This window comes from Zeus faber, assembly GCF_960531495.2.
Source record: "Zeus faber genome assembly, chromosome: 4".
NCBI classification, from domain to species: Eukaryota; Metazoa; Chordata; class Actinopteri; order Zeiformes; family Zeidae; genus Zeus; species Zeus faber.
Genome location: NC_137191.1, coordinates 6,969,843 through 6,987,448, shown reverse-complemented (window position 1 = coordinate 6,987,448; position 17,606 = coordinate 6,969,843). Strand labels below are relative to the sequence as shown.

Genomic DNA, 17,606 nt, shown 5'->3' with positions numbered 1-17,606 from the left:
CAGTCCAGCCTCCCGTTGTGCCTGGTGATCCACACATCAATCAACACATTGCTCTTTCAAAACGGCCTCCGAGGTCACACAAGAGACAAACTTGCTTAAAAAAAAAAAAAAAAAAGCCACCGCTTCTGTGTTTGCAACCACGCGCGGCTTCAAGCTTATTGGTGGAGGCCACGCGAAAACAGCTGTTTACGCTATCAAAGTAGCTGGCATTTTCTTGGCATTTTAGGCGTCTAGTGGACCGTCAATAAAAGACACACTAAATTGATAGAAGACACTAAAATCACACGGTGCTTGTAAATTCAAGGAGGTCTTGGCTGCTTTTTAATGACATTGCTGGTCTGTTTCTTTTTCGTCTGTGTGTGAGGACGTCCCTGACCTAAGGAAGTGTTACTACGGTGCTGAGCCTCACCAAATTCAATCAGGACAAAAGACCAATAACCAACACATGACTACCGACTGAACTTTCCCAAATTCAAGAATCATAACATTTCTAAATGTCGAACACCAAGACGACGCAGAGATAATCGCCTCCCTTCAAAGCCTCATATGATCACTTTTTTTTTATGGTAAATTATTGACAGTTATTACTATTGGTGTCAGCCTTTCAAAGTTCAATTTAAACATTACATCTAAGACAAACATAGTGTAAATGATGGAACATCAGGGGGGAAATAATAACGCTGCGTCGGAGATATTGTTGTTTTTCAATCAATTAGGTGGAGAGTCACTACTGCAGCGCAGGCCCGAGAGTTCTGCCGTTACATCTGTTATTCAATAAAATAGAAATAAAATAAACAACATGCCGGAAATGCAAAAACCAACAGGCTGCTTGAGAAAGCACGCAGGGATTATTATGGGAGCTGAGCTGAGCTCGAGCCAAAAGGTCTTTGACGGCACGGACACACGCTGGCGTTGTGAAGGCGATTTCTGTGGGAAATTTAAGTCCGGGCGATGTAGTTGGATCTCGTGACCTGACGGTGTACGACCTTTAAACACTTATCGAAGGAAGAACCATAAAGCACGTTCTGCCTCCACAGTACTCTCTCTAATGGTTGTCCATGAGCTCACCCCTCGCTTTAAAGTGGATCACGGCCATCAGGCAGGCGGAGACCAGAGTGATTACACCGGATGGAAGAGAATTTAATTCAAATAAACCACTTTTTTTTTAATGAAGACGTGATCAAGCCGCAGCCATTGTTAAAAATAGCATGGAACTCACTGGAGGTAATTGGTGGGCAGTTGGAAAGCTCAGAAGAGACAGTTTGTTCCCAACCTTGCGCGAGACCTGACTTATTGGTCTCATTGGTCGGCGGCAAATGAGGATGTTTTTTGTCGGTAGATCGTTTGAAATATTTCTTGAAATATTCAATCCTGAATTTCAAATTACGCAGACAATTTTGCGTCACTGGGATCAACTTAAAAAAAAAAAGGCGTATTTGACTTGAAATTCACAAATTAAGATGCACACTTTAAGTTTAGAAAAAGCAAAAAAAAATAGTTATAAGTTTAACAAATACTTTTTTTTAAATTCAGTCCAATGACTGCAATCTTTTTAGACTTTTTTTCAGTGATATATATATATATATATATATTTGAAATTTTTCCATTTTTCTTTTTTTTTTTTTTTAAATTAAAGTCCATGTCTAACAGGGCAAGTGGTTCCTTATCCAGGCTGTGTGTTTACAGTTTAGCGGGGACTGCCCGTGTGCATTGGGATCCTGAGTTGCCAAAGCCAAGTGGCCGGCGCTGTGTTGTGTTTTAAGGCGGCTCGGTCTCAGCGGGCCGACCCGTGGCCTCGTTTCCCCAGCCACTCCGTCTCATGAGAGCAGGGCTGCTCACTGTGAGAAGAAACCGGGGAGATAAATAAGGGGGCAGGGCCTGGGTATTGGAGAGAGAGAGAGGGGGGGGGAGTAGTAGGGGGGGAAAAACAGTGATGGAGAGAATGGAAAATGAAGAGAGAGAGGAAAAGCCAGGGCCGTTTATTTAAAATCTCGTTTGTGCTGCTTGTGAAACCAGCTGGAAATGTATGTCCTGTGAGAGCCAATGGGGCCCAGAGAGGAAACCCTTGTAAGGCCGCGGGGAAAGCTGGACCGCTGAGTGGCAAACATTAATTCTGCACGCACGCATGCACACACACACACACACACACACACACACACACACACACACACACACACACACACACACACACACACACACACACACACACACATATAGATGGTTTATAGAATCACCTCGGAAAAAAAACAAACAAAACAAGGTTAGTCGGGATTATGTCGATTTAAAACCGAACGATTAACATTTTTGGAATCACGAGAGGAAATAAGGGGATGCATATAAAATATTGAATATTTATTTTAAAACGCCATTGGATCCTTTTTATGAGGACACTAAATTATGAGGACAGAATTATTAGATTCACCATGAGACTATGAGGACACTTAATATGTCCTGACGATCCCAATGTCCCATTAATGCTGCTGGATATTCAGGCGTGTTGTCCTTTTTAGATAGTCTACACGCACACACACACGCTGTGTCTGTCGCTTGGCTTAAACACCGCATGTGTGAATGGAGGGTGCGACTCTGCTTTGTGTGACTTGAGGGGTTGGGGAAGGGCGATAAAAATAAAACGGGAGGTGTTTGGACACAGCCTGCGTGTTTATTTAGGCTTCCGTCGCCCGACGAGTCCCAGTCAAATAGCATTTTGTTTTCTCCAGAGCCCGATGCCTCGCTACAGGCCCGGGCCCGGTGTTGTTATTTAGTGCCATAAAGCAACTCTTCAGAGAGCTGTTCCCCACTCAAATATTTATTGGCCCATCAAACGCGGTGCAGATATGTGGGTGACAAAAAGGTCCCTGTTTCCCAAGCCCCGACTGGGAGATACAAGTTGGGGGTCCGTGAGGGTATTCAGAGGGTTTGAGCCTTTGTTGGTGGTTGTGGAATCTTTTCTTTTTTAGAAGCCTTTGGGAAGTCAGGATGCACAGTATATGTAAGTGCTGCTGATGTGACGGCGGGTTCCCTCCTCCCCGGCGGATCCGTCTGCTTCCACGGCGGTGAGGCACTCTTTCGGAGTGCGGCGGGGCACCTGTCAGCCAGTTTGCGCGCTGCGCGTTTGGTTGCATCCGCTGGAAGTGGCGGGGTTGTTCTGCCGGTGGAACAGACGGCGCCTTTGCGTACGTGCCGGCTGCGCGCGGCGACCCCGCCACGCTGCCCGTCTTAAAACCTTTACGGGAGGACTGACACAAACACGGCGCTCGTGGCCCCCCAGCGGTGTACGGTACCGGGGGCCGCTCGGCAGCCGCGTTGCTTCCTCGCCGTTTCTGTCCGGTCCCGTGTCACGGAGAGCGTTGACTTCAAAGCTGCGCTTAAAGGTCAAATAAAATAACATTAAAAATAAAAATATCAGTGGATTGGAGTCATTGGATATACTTGATTATTTTCTTTTTTATTTGTTAAACCTAAAATGTAATGTATATATTTTTTTCTCGGTTTTCTCTATTTTGTATCTCCTTTTTTGTGTGCCTGGAGAAAGCGAGATATATATATATATATATATATATATATATATATATATATATATATATATATATATATATATATATATATAAAATTTTTTCCCTTTTTTTTGACTGCTCAAAAAAAGACGGGAAGAGGGCAAAAAAAACCAAACAAACATGGAAAGCCAAACAAAAAGAAGCGGGGCGAGGCAGAGAGTCAAAGGGGAGGCGTCGGCTGAATCGACACTTTTCTCCCCCCGCAGAACTCCATTAACTTCCCCCGCGCTCGCCGTGGCCGCCGCCGCACGGGCACGAGGCCTGTGAGTGGCCCGCGCCAACGTGGAAGTGACTCCGCTGAGGCGAGGGCGAGCTATGGGTCTGGACTGCGGGGTAATAAAAGGGCACTATTTTGGCAAACCTGACACAAAGTCTTTCTTCGAGGCCTTTTTCCTTTTTTTTCCCCCCGCGCGCCCACTGCCGGAGCCTTTGAATGAAGCTGGAGTGGATCTTTGTCCCAGTGACATTTTGGTTGGCCGGCTCGCAAAAGAATTCCTCCGCCCCCATTGTAAATGAGCGACTTCTTCTTTTTTTATTTATTTTTATTTTTTTATTTTTTCTAACCCCCCCACCCCCCAAGAATGATAGTTTGCAAAATTAAACAAAGGAACTTATTTATCTACTTGCTAACGTTGAAAAGACATTACAACCCCATCTGTGCAAAGAGGATCTCCACCCCGTGACTCTCTTCTCTGTAAAAGCACTGGGCTGAAATTATGATGCAAGTCTGTTTTATACGTTAGGTTAAATATAGTGGGTTTTAGGCGGGGTTGGGTGCATTTAGTGGCGGGGCCCACACTCCCGGCCCCACCAAGCGCTCTGCCGCAAGGTCTCCCTCACTCGAAAGCCGGGGAAACCGGGATTCAGCTCCGCTCCGAAAGCCGTGAGTTATTCCACGCTCTCGTCTCTCTTTTGCTCGTTCCTTTCACGTATCGGGGTGAGTCTTGGTCTTTTATGTACTGTTTATGAAATATATGTGCGTGCGTACAAGCTGAATGAGTCATTTTGTGAAACGCTGGAGAAAAAAAAACAAAAAAAAAAAAAAACAACAGCATGAATTCACCGTCGTCTCGACACGATGAAGTAATCAGATCTCCAATTTGTTTTCCGTCACGACAATTCATGTTTCTCCGCCGGGTCCGGGGCGTGAGCGAGACTTTTCTTTTCAAGTCACGCGTCTGCCGCGGGAATTAGGGATCTACAAGGTCTTGTTCGCGCTATCTGGGGCGATGGAATCCTCAAAGCACAGTCGGGATTGTTTATCCCCCCCCCCCCTTTAAGTGTGTGTTCTCTCCCTTAACAATAAGTGTTCAGAGTGTGTAAAGAAAGCAGATTTTTCAATCACACGGATGATTTAAAGATCGAATCTGCAGAATAAATAAATAAATATATATATAATATTAACTGTTCCTGTAATTAACTGTAGTCGTAAGTACTTAAAGGGTCATGCCATCAGCTGGATGACAATTGAATTCCAAAATGTCATGTTTTCATGTGAGAAGGTTTTATTATAACGTCAGTGATCCCCTCCCTGGCAGATGACGCCAGGCATTACCTCTGAATTAGCGCCGGAGTAAATCACGACCAGCGCCATTAAACAACAGCCTGGCTGCCGTCAGCGTTGCTGGCGTATTGCCTCTTATCTACATGGATGTTTGCTTATTATTATACGCTCATTATAAAGCCATTGCGGTGAATTATGGTTCGGCCTCCTCATTGTTTCCAAATCCCTCCACACCTGTTTTGGGTTCCCAACACCCTCCTGTTTCCAAACGCAGGAATGGGTTTTAACAGCTGAGTGTTGCAGGCACTTTTATCTCAGGCACTGGACATATTATTCAGAAAACCCTTGACTGTGCTGTAAGCCTCCACTGAGTTTATTTATGTATGTGTGTGTGTGTGTGTGTGTGTGTGTGTGTGTGTGTGTGTGTGTGTGTGTGTGTGTGTGTGTGTGTGTGTGTGTGTGTGTGTGTGTGTGTGTGTGTGTGTGTGTGTGTGTGTGTGTGTATGTATATATATATATATATATATATATATATATATATATATATATATATATATATATATATATATATATATATATATATATATATATATACACACACACACACACACAGTATGTATCGATTCCCAGTTTTAATTAGAGGTTATCATCTCTGACATCGCGCTTATTCATTACCCCTGTTTCAATCTCTGATTTGCTGCCTTTCCGTCAAGAAGGAGTTTCCATGAAATGGACGGGAAAGGCTTTCTCAAAACCAACGTCATGTTTGTGACTCACGGAGTACGCCTCCCGTCGCGATCCCTCGCTGGCACCCGGTTATGTGCAATTACATGACTGACTCGCAGATTATTAGTTCTTTTCTTTTCTTTTCTCTCCCCCACCCGGTTTTAGAAAAAAAACAAAAAAAAAAAACCTCGCCTGTTTTCAAGTTCTCACGGCGGGAGCTGCTCCAGCTCTGAGCCCGGCCTATTTTGAACCGCGCCACAACACTTTGGATCAAAAAAAACAACAAAAAAAAAAAAACGCCTCCGAGACGTCAAACGACACGGACGTTCACACTTAACCATCAAATTAAATTTCGCCGTGCAACCTTACAGGGATGACCTTGAACGCCGTCACTGATGGCCCACGTCGATGGAATACGGCTCTATTTCGGTGCCGGGGGGAAGGGGGGGGGACATCGGGTTTGAGCCTGATATTTTCGGTGGCGGGCTGACCGTGGACCGCTGTGCTTTCCGCTGCGGCTGCCATCACAGATCCATCTGTGTCTGGAGCTGTGGATCCTTTGACTTGCTCCGCAAATTCAAGTCTGGCTCCAATTTTGTAGCACGGGGAGGTTTTTCCCTCCGCAGTCAAATTAAGCAGCCTGGAGCCATGAAAGGAGAATAGAAAAACCCGGCATGCCGCTCGGTGCACACACACACACACACACACACACACACACACACACACACACACACACACACACACACACACACACACACACACACACACACAGTTGGAGCTAGATTCGATTTTTTTACGTGCGTGATACACACAAAGGTTCAAAAGCACGTACAAGTGCACGGACACAAGTACCAACAAGTGCCGAGCGAGGCCCATCATAATACATCAGTGTTTTTTATCAGCTCGGACTGGTATGCACCAGCATTGTCGAGATATTTTCTTTGGCATTTTGGGATAAGAGGCGGATACTTTTTTTTTTTTTTTTTTTTTTTTTTTTTTTTTTTTTATCCGGTACATTTTTCTGAGGTGAGACAGTCGCTCCATGGTCTCATTAGCCGCCGGTTTACTCCATTCTTTCACCGATTCTCTCCCTGGTTCTTTTGTTTTGTTTTTGTTTTGTCCCGTACGCTTCTGCGTATTCTTACTTCCTCCCCCGTCAGAACTCAGGCCGCCATCGGCCGTTAAAAAAGGGGGCGTTCATTAACGCTCCCTTTGCTGTCGACATCAAAAACGCAATAAACATCCGGCTCACCAGCGCCAGACATCGTAATTTAGCAATTGAGCTGTGACGCAAGACGTCCCACTTTTTAGAGCATCTGTTGCAGTCAAACGCTGAACCTGTGGTGCCACACGCCACCGCGTCGGGAGGAACCGAGTGTCTGCTGGGAGCCGTGCAGCCGGGGCTCGCGTCTCCATGGAAGTGGGCATTATGCGTTGGCCGCCCGCCAGCTGTGATCATTCCACCGGCAGCGTGGCTTTGTTACCGGAACCTCCAGTCGCGCGCGCTCAGCCTCCCGCGCCAACTCCACCCCTTTTCACTTGGGCTCGCTCAGCCGAAACGCCTTGCACCTCGTGCGAATCGGGGATGTGCGCGGAGGGCCGCCATTGTTTCGGAGTCGCGAAGATCACGGACATTCTGTGAATATACCGCCAAGGAGCGCGTGCAGGCTGTTCAACCGAGAACTAAAAGAGCTACGTCTCCGGAATCTTCGTTGCAACCCCCCTTAAAAAACAAAACAAAACGCTGTAAAGTCGTAAACAGGGGATCTCACCCCGGCGCATTGCAGAGCCCCTTAAAATATAATCAAACCCTCCAAGATAATCTCTCGTCCCACAAGTGCCGGTAGAGCCGTGTTGTGTAACAAATTGGCTGCTGAGTTATTTCTCACCCAGGGAGACGGAGAGATCGCCATGGACGCCGCCGCGGAATCCCGTGGGCTCCCGTGGGCGCTCACCATCCCAGATGGATGTTTTCCGACCACCCCCCCCCCCCGGCGCGTTTTTCAGTCTTGCATTAGAGTAGAGATGATTGCAGCATCACCTACCCTCTCCTCCCCCACCCTCAGGACATGCACACGGACAGACTCCATCTCAATGTTATCTCGCTCCAACGGGGGGCGAGCGGCTGCAGCCTGGGCTTTGAGTCAGAAGGTCAATATGTTGACAAAACGGCGGTTTGAAGGAGCCACCGTCGTCTCAGTGACAGTCATGGCTTGTGTGCCATTGATTTGAAGTTTGTATGTGTGTGTGTGCGTGTGCGTGTGTGTGTGTGTGTGTCTATGCATACATGCCTGTGTTATTCACACTTATACATTATATGTACTTTCTCTCTCCGTGTGCGTGCGCGTTCGCCAAGGTGCGGCATAGCAGGCGCCCTCGTTCTAATTGGCGTTGCCTTTCCCCTCTCCTTGCAGGTCTACCTCATCAATGTCACCTACTCCGACAACACCTCCCACATCATCTACAGGAGATACAGCAAGTTCTTTGACCTACAGGTAACCTCCACTGCTCTCCTCTCTGCGCTCCACGTTCAGTTTCACTTCCTGCATTTCCTTCCTGCAAAGTGATGTCGGGATGGGTGATGCCTAAGTTGATGTTATCATTTTTACGTTCTTTCACTGGTTTAGTATGATATTTAATATATATATATATTTTTTACTTTGATATTAACCGTATAGTTCAATGTACTTAACTGCAGTTCCACCATTTTGCGTGGGATCTGGAGTTCATATTGTGCAACACATAGTTTGTGTATACTTCTCGATAATAATTTGTCCGTATCAGCCGGCCTCGACGTGATGCCGAATCGCTTTTGAGCAGAACAACTGAAGCGGCTCTTTTAAATTGATATCACATTTAACATGTACAATATAGTTTAATGTAATTAACCGCGCGCTTCAATTTCCGCTGAGCGGGCCCCGAGCAGATTGGGTAGCTATGATCTCCCGGCGTGGCCCTCATGGATTAATGTTTCAGTCTGGCGACCGTTCACCACAGTCGTGTTCTTCACAGCCTGTCACCCCCCTGAATCTGTGTGTGTGTGTGTGTGTTGCTGATTGGCCGGGGAACGGGGGCAACACGGCTTGCATCCCCTCCGCCTTGTGGAGATGCAGATCTGCGCTGCTCTCTCTCTCTCTCTCTCTCTCTCTCTCTCTCTCTCTCTCTCTCTCTCTCGCTTCCTCTTTCTTGCTTTCTTCCGCACTTATCTTATCTCTCCCGTGCCCTCAAAATGTCAGTGAGCTGTCAGAGCTACTTCTCTATATATTACCAGCAAGAAATCCACATGGAAGCCAATTTAATGGAGCGTGCGCTACACCGGGATGCCGTGGGATTCTCAGAGGCCCGGCCGTGGTGGTTGGTGGACTGTTCAAATTTAGTCTTCCGTGGGCGGGCCTCCGCCGGCCCACCTTGCTTTGCTCTCGTCTTTTGAGGTGCTCGGGGCTTAAAATCTAAGCCTGCTTGTATGTTGGATGAAGGGTGGCGATGAAATATCTCCCTTGTCCTCCTCGGGTGGGCCATTCCATGCTGACACTGAGTGATCAGTCTGTGCTTTCACGTGCATATGTTTATGCACATGTGGAGTTTCCTCAATTATTGCAGAATTGTAGTGTGTGTGTGTGTGTGTGTGTGTGTGTGTGTGTGTGTGTGTGTGTGTGTGTGTGTGTGTGTGTGTGTGTGTGTGTGTGTGTGTGTGTGTGTGTGTGTGTGTGTGTGTGTGGCAAGTGTGTGCTTGTGTGTGTGTGCGTGCGTGTGTGTGTGTGTCCACCGTCACCCTGAGCTCAGTGCAAGCTGATACCATATGTATATTTCAACAGAGGTCCCCGGGTCTCTAGTAAAATATGAAAAGGGCAACAGAGAGTTATAGAGTGGCAGTGCGTATCAATAGCCTCAGTGTGCTAGTCCAACAGGAAATGATGTTTCAATCAGTAGGTCCTCGCTGAAGGGTCCCATTGATAACCAGTTGGGCAGGGGCACGACGGAAAAACAGACCCTCCGCTAAAGATTACTCCCAACAAGGAATAAAAGCGAGGGTGGAATAATAAATATACATTGGATGAAGGACAAACTTTGTGTATGTATCTCTTCTCCATCTTTCTGGGGGGGAAAAAAAAATGCGGGAGGCGAAAAGTGAATGAACGGATTTAATGTCTTCCCTTTTTTCGATGTTTGGTGTCCCGCGGATTGCCGGCGGGGAAACTAATGAACCTTAATGGGCCCTCGGACGACTTGACACAAATTCGCTCCCTGTCGACGGCGGCAAGATTGATTTTGTTAGCTTTGTCGGACGGCGCTGGTCGGAGGTCACCAGACGTGGTTTACTGGGTGCTCATAGAAAGCCGCGCTCACACGGGCAAACTTCGGCGGAGCTGAGCCCTGCCGCTGATAAATGAGCGAGAAAAACATTTCTGCTTCTCTGGAAATGTACCGCCCCCCCAAAGCACGTGGCCTTTCTTACGTTGCCATGTCCCCCCCCCCCCCCCCCCCCCCCCTGCCGATGGCTTTTTTATAATTTTTTTTAAATTTCCGATACAATCACCGGAGCGACCCGCTTGAGCAAGCTGCTGTTCTAAAAGCTTCCCCCGGACACGCCTCTAGTCTGCCGAGTTCCCTCGGCGCCACCGCGTCGTCCCGTTGGCTTATTCTTTCATTTGTTCCGTTTGATTTCTCCCTTTCGAAACATTCACCCGGCGGACGAGCCGGAGGACGGGGGAGTGCGACTCCTCACTTGACTCTGAAGTATGCGGTATTAAAAATAAATAAATAAATAAATAAAAGGGGGAAAAAAAAACAACCCCCAAAACAAAACAGGAAAAAAGAACCCCCAGCAAACACGTGACAGCCTTCGTTTTCACGGCTACTCGTGGGGTTTAGTCTCGTGTCCACCTTTTCCACGGTGTGACTAACAGTTCCAGTCACATTCTGGCTGTTCAGTTCTGATTCAGTGCAGTTCCTGTTAAACGGACTCAGCCTCGAGTCATATTCGATCCCCCCGGCGTGATTTCAATTGTCCTGATTTAGTTATTGTGTTTTTCCACACTTTTGTCACGAGTCCGTGCTGCCGATCACACACAATGATTCCAAACCCTTGAGCAGGCCTTATTTGTATCGAAGGTGCTTGGCAGTGATGTGGACGACACAGTAAAGTATCAGGGAGTGAAGATGATGATGATGATGATGATGAATCAATGAAGAGGAAATGCTCCACTGGCCGCCGCCGCCGATCGTACTTTGGTTTCGTCACGTTGTCCTCGGCCGGCGCTGAGAAGCGATGCGGTTCCCGTTGTTGTTTTCCCGTTTTAAGTCACGGTCACTCGTTTGAACACATGAGCCGCGGTCTCCGTCGTACTACATGAACGCCTCGCTGCCGCCGGTGTTCAAAGTGCGTCCACCTCGGCCCCATCCCCGTGGAGGATAAGAGGAGGGGTCCCGTCCTCCCTATCCGCGCACGGTGGAGAGTTCCCGCCTCTTATCGCGTTTGTCGTCATCGGGCGGCGGCGCTCGACTGCTCCACCCTGCCCGCCTCGCCTCGAGATGCCCCGGCGTTGGAAACTGAACTGGGAGCAGTCGAAACCCCGTTCCCCCGGGGGGGGGGGGAGAGCGATCAGTGATGCAACCGGCCGGGCGATATTAGGACGAGCCGATGAACGGTTTTGCCCCGGGGGGCCCCGCGCCGCGCCTTCGCAAAAAAAATAAAAGCCAAAAAAACGCCAAGGGGAAGAGGCGTTTCCACATTACCGTCCGATTGGTCTTCCGGCCGCTCGGTGCCGAAGCTCGCGCTCGCCCCGCATGGCGAGGCGTTCACCCTGTCGGGATTACTTGTGCGTTCTGACGTCTTTGTGCGTGTCTCTCTCTCTTTCCGTCCGTGGAGGTGTCAAGGCCCGACGCGCAAAACGAACTCTATTCACGCGTCTCGATTCGGAGGCTCGTGAGAGGGAATAACCTTTAAATAAAAAAAAAAAAACGGAGGGATCCGATGAAAGACTCGATATGTCCTTCGGTTAATCAGGACCTTGGGCTCGGCCGATGTCATTGAATGCAGTGCGCAGGAAAGGAAGTGTAAGGGCGGGCGGCCGTGGCCTTTTATGGTGAAAAGAGTCCCGACACGCAGAACGAGGCAAAAAAAAAAAAAAAGACGCCGCGTCGAGTCTTTGTTTGAGCGGGAACGTGTCTTTCGAGGCCGCGGCTCCTCCTTCTCTTTTCATTAAGGCCTTCCCCGATTCATTACCTTCTGAGGCGTTCTGGACTCCTGGCCTCTCCTCCCGGAAATGAGGCATTGATTTTATTTTTCCTCCAGTTGTGGGCCCATTAGACCGCTTCACCTGAGGAGCTGACAGGCCCCAGTCACAGCTCCAAAAGCCTGGGGAAGGGTGAAAGTGGGGGGAACAGTGCGGTCCGCGAGTAAGTGCGACTGTCAGTCAAAGACAACGAGGGAAGTCACTAGTCCAAGCGGCCGTCCAACCGTTAGGGCCGTGTCTTGGAGCCACTGCGGGGCGACAGTTTGGAGTGGGGAAGGGAGTTCCACAACAGCCACGAGATGACAGCTCCAACTGAGCGCCATTTAAAAAAAAAAATAAATAAATAAATAAAGAATAAATAAATAAATAAAAATAACCCACGAGGAATGAGGAGTGCTTCTTCCCACACTGTATACGTTCAGACTTAAGGGTCAGATCTGCGAAGTTTACTTCCTCTCACGGTTGTTTCCGTCGTGACTTATTGTTCCACAGAGACGATAACGAAGCTGAAAGATTCAAGATTCAAGAGGTTTGTTTGTCACACACATACACACACGTTCATACATATATGCAGTGAAATGTCTGTGCAGCGCACCCGGAGATTATGCACAATAGTTACTAAACCGAACAGAACAGCTAACCTAATTCCTACCCAGCAACCTAACTGAAACTGCGAGCACAAACCCAAAGTCGAGGCTTCGAACAGTCGCTGAAGAAACCAACAGGTGACGCTGCGGACGCCATGCGTGCTATCCTCCTGCGCGACGTTTCTGTTCGGAGAGAGGTCGACCCTTTTTAGGCGTGAGCGATCATGCTTTGGCCTCCGATTGCTGTCAGGGACGTGATGTGCCGTAGCACATTGCACCACCACCACCACCACCACCACCAGATTGCATGGTTGATTCGAGGCAGGATGGATGCGTGGATTCATGCTGTCGATGCCAAGTTCTGACCCCGCCATCTGCGCGTGGCAGCAGAAAACCCGGAGTCTTCAGAACGGAGACATGCTCCTCCAGCCTCTCGTCGTCCGATTTGGGAGATCACCGTCGCCTCGTGTTCCCTTCGCCCGCTGTCCTCAGCTGAGTTCCGTTCTGCTGCTGGGGCCCGTCAGCCTCGCGTTTCGACGTGTTGAACCTCGCTGGAGGTTTATTTATTTTTTGTTCTTTGCGTTATTCAAAGTGTTGAAGATACGATTGGAGGAAAACGCAAGACCGTAACGCTATTAATCCCGCGGGGGAAATTCAGGTGGTACAGTGGAAGCCGAAAAACCAGATGAAAACAAAATAAAATTCATACAAACAAAGACTAGCTGTGTGCTGACTCATGGCATATTTTTACTCATGACAATAATATGCAATGATATAATTACAAAGCAAGTGGTATTTCGGTCTGGCATAATATGCTGCTATAGTAAAAGATGTGTATAGCTTGTAAAATAAATCGCATCAATCATACCACGGTCAAAGCCTCATTGTCGTTGTTTGGAGGAGCTGGCTATTAGTGGTGAGGAGTGCAACGTTGTCACGGGGATGTGTGTATGACAAACATAATGTCTCAGACTTTTGGGCTCTGGCCTCAAATTCTTCTCCTCCAGGTCATCGTCACGGTCAGGATGTGACTCTTCCCTTACATCGGCCTCCGCTGCACCCCGAGCTGGTGGGGGTCTCGTTCGGAAAGTCAGGGCGGGGCGGGTGGAGCGCCCTGGAGGGGCGTGGCGGTCTGCAGATGGAGTCGGCCGTCCGGGATGATTAAAAAGGGTCTTAGTGGAAGCAGCGGCGATGGCTGGGATTGTAATGAAGGGTTATTGCCGGTGATGAGGACGCTCACCAAGAGCGGCAGCACGACACTGAAACGTAAAAGTCCAACTGAGGGGTTTGTTCGCTGTTTTACCGTCCGTAGCCTCGATAGAGCTGTGGCGTTTGTGAGGGACCCCGGGGGCGCGGGACGGCCGGCGTTACCCCGGCTGTCCTTGGCCCTGGAGGGGAGCTTGAATATATTTTGAGCTGCGCCCTGGCTCTCCATCTAAAGGAAGGACGAGCTCTGACTCATGCGTTTTTCACGAGGGCCTTTGGTTTGTATTCTCCCCGTAAGCAAACATCCACACACACACACACACACACACACACACACACACACACACACACACACACACACACACACACACACACACACAACCCTTTCTTATTTTTCCGCTCTAGCCCACAAATCCATTTGCCTCCAACAACTACAGATTACATTTGAGGGAAATGTTTCCTGGACATCCCGCTATTGGTGTATAAATATATCTTTTAAACCCTGTGTGTCCCCTATAGATGTATTTGCACATTTTGCTGGATGCCGCAGTTCTAAGGCCACCCTCATTGCAGAATATGTCTGGTAAACGGCTGCTTAAATTCAGCTCGGCAATTTATACGGGAGCCATGGCCAAAGAGCTGAAAGAGAAGGTCGGAAGAATGGAGAATATCTGTAACCTCCAAGTGGGGGCATTTGATGGAAACACGTGTCTAGACCACAAGGCATTATCGGTATGTCATCCTCGGGGATAAATTGCTGAATAGCCCATAGGCCCGGCCCCGTTGTCCTTGAGGCTCTCAGCGGGATACACTGGAACCGGACTGGATGAGGAAGCCAATTGTGCCAGTTTTGGGACAATGGACGACTTTGTTTGCGGGGTGAAAGAGAGAGAATCGAGCAGCAGGAGTGATTTCCCGGCCCCCGGAGGAGCGGACACCTACGTGCCAGACACAGGCCCCGTTTTTGTGCACTACAATCGGGCACTTGAAACGGTGTGGTCCTCGACCCGGGTCCCGGGGTAGGGGGGGGGGGGGGGGGGGGGCGGAGTGGGGTGGAGTATGCAGCGTTTCCCACAGCCCCGGCTGAGCTGTCAGGAGTGGCGGGCTATATTTAGGATGAATAAGCACAGTTCAGCCGGGATGTTTCCAGGGCTCGGGACTCGAGAGTGTGACTGGGAGGTGACTGGGCCATGTGCAGAGTGTGAGAGATGTGGAGGGGAGGAGGGGGTGGCGGAGTGGGGGGGGGGTCGCTGGAGTCACAGCGGCAGAGACGCACGGAGCGATGACGGAGGCGTCTTTAAGCTGGAAGGTGCCAGGACGGACGATGGCTGCTGCACCGGCTTGGCTATTGTGTACTGGAAAAGGGCCGGGGAGTTGGCTGGAAGTAGGATGAAAAGAGCGGGGGGGTCTGTTCCCTCTTTTCAGAGGAACAGCTGTTCTACAAAGGAGCTGGCTTTATCGGAGGACATTCAATTCCGTGCTCTCTGTGTTTTTCAGTTTATTTCTTGAACTGCACTTAACACTCTCTGCTATATAAAATAAATAAAAAATGTTAGATGTGAATCAGTGTCTGTCTGTCCTTCCGTCCGTCCATCCATCTTTTTTATTCTCTCTATTCTATTCTATCTCTGTCTTGCCAGATTCCTTGCGTTGCTTTTCCTCCCTGCGGTTGGCTAGCTCTCGTAGCTGTGTTCGGCCCAAGGTCCTCTGCACCCAAACAGCCAGAGCAGGGTTGATGAAAACTCTGAAGCACCTTGGCCCTCCGCTGTCATATTTGCAAAACAGGCCTTGAATGCCGAAACCACTTACAATTTTTCCATCCCCCGTTTAATTCCAAACCCTTGCCAAGGCACCGCCAAGGTCCTTGTTAACTATGTGATAAATCACACTGTAGATATGATTTTTTTTTTTTTCTCCATTCCATCATGATGGAAAAAAAAATGTTCAGGTCAAAGGAAACAAAACATGTGGGTGTTCACATTCTTAATGAATGGATGCTGAAGCCACTCAGAAATAATGTAGAATGCTCACATATGAGGCTGAAAAAAGAAGGCACAATGGCAGCATGTGAATCGGTTACATACTGTATGTAAAGGGAATTTCAAATAATTATATGTTTAAATCATTAATACAGTAGCTTCAATTAATTCTTAGTCTTAGACCAGGTCTGCAGATCTGGTGCTTCACTCATGGCAGCCTCAGCCGTGTAGTACCGGACCTGCCTGCTGTATCTGCAGAGGTGTTTAAAGAGGACTTATGTTCCTTTTCACCAAGTTAATATAAGGGTCTCTGAGGTCCCCAAAACATGTTTTTAAATATATATATACTTCTAAAGAGTCCAATCCACCCTGTCTGAAAACAGGCTGTTTCAGTGGGAGGAGCCAGCCTCCTGAGGCCCCTAGTACTGTGAGACAATCGAGTTTGCACTTTACTCCGTATTCCATTGTATTTCTCTGTAAGCTTTCACTGATTTCACCTCATCAGTCCACTAAAATCTTTTGCCAAACAAATTTGATGCGAGCAATTTGCAATCCAGTTACTGAATCTTCGATCATATTAGATAATTTAAAAGTTTAAAAGTTTGTTCTGACTTTCACCACGGGATACAGCAGAGCTGGGGCTTTTTTTTCCTATTCAATTACGAAAACTTCGTAAAATATCATAAAATACATAGCCTACAGTTATTTTATAATTACTACAGTTACATCAATAATTAACACAAATACATGAATACAATTCATTTATTAATTAATAATTCCATTTCCCTCGTTTGCAGTTTTGTCACGGACAGTTGGTATTAATTCCGCTTTCTTTTAAAAGATTTGTGCTGGTCTTTGCAGCCAACAACAGAGCACTTCCCATGATTAGCTTTTAGCTTCAATTCTAGCGGGTCCAGTCGCAGTCGGTTCTTATTCTACTGAAGTGACGTTATATTCCTGCTATGACGTGTATTAGGGCAGCAAAGCTGAACGACTTTTTATTTTACATTACATTACATTACATTTCATTTAGCAGACGCTTTTATCCAAAGCGACTTACAATTGTTCAATCACCGACGGACGCAGCCATCAGGAGCAATTAGGGGTTAAGTGTCTTGCTCAAGGACACTACAGCATGCTAGCAGGAGGAGCCTGGAATCGAACCAGCAACCTTTAGATTACTAGACCACCAGCTCTACCTCCTGAGCTACCATCCCCACTTTTTATGAAACAGAGAGCTCACAAAAAACTGAATGGGTGGTCTTTTTCACAGTTTGTGTGTAAGTAGGCCCATCAGAGACCCAAATGTATGTGCACAAGCACCGAAAATGTGGATTTTGCATAATAGGTCCCCTTTAACGTGCCCGTGGAATTTGCAGAAGGCTGACTCTGATATTTCGGCAGGCTTGCAGGAATGAAATTGTCATGGTGAGATTTCGGTGTATGAAAGAAAATCAGGATTGGGGCTGTGGATGCTGGGTGGTCGGGGTGTATGTGTAACCTGGCAGACTCAATACTCTGTATATGATATCAAAGCTACAGTCGAAGAAACTGCGGGTGCAGAATGTAGGGCATGCAGTCCTCGTACCATCTTCCCTTTCCCAGAAGCGGGCCACGATGGATGGAAGCAGATTGATGTAGACAAATGCATCATGGGGCATAGACACCTGCGACTGCCCCCTGTAGTTACTAGAAAGGCTATTATTAGACTTTTATTGTGCATGCACTGTAATATTATTCAATATTTGTATTGCAAGTAACAACCAATGCACAGTAATATTTTTACCGAACAGATTTTTAATGTTAAAAAA

General features: G+C 47.8%; 1 protein-coding gene across 1 annotated transcript in view; it reads left to right on the top strand.

The window, feature by feature from the left end:
• sh3pxd2aa (SH3 and PX domains 2Aa) overlaps window positions 1-17,606 on the top strand; it is a gene marked incomplete at its 5' end in the record, with an annotated part of 99,584 nt that overhangs the window by 1,628 nt on the left and 80,350 nt on the right. Inside the window, one exon of the mRNA XM_079999852.1 lies at window positions 8,202-8,282. Within this exon, the coding sequence (XP_079855978.1) occupies window positions 8,202-8,282 (81 nt within the window). The remainder of the gene's footprint in view (window positions 1-8,201; window positions 8,283-17,606) is intronic.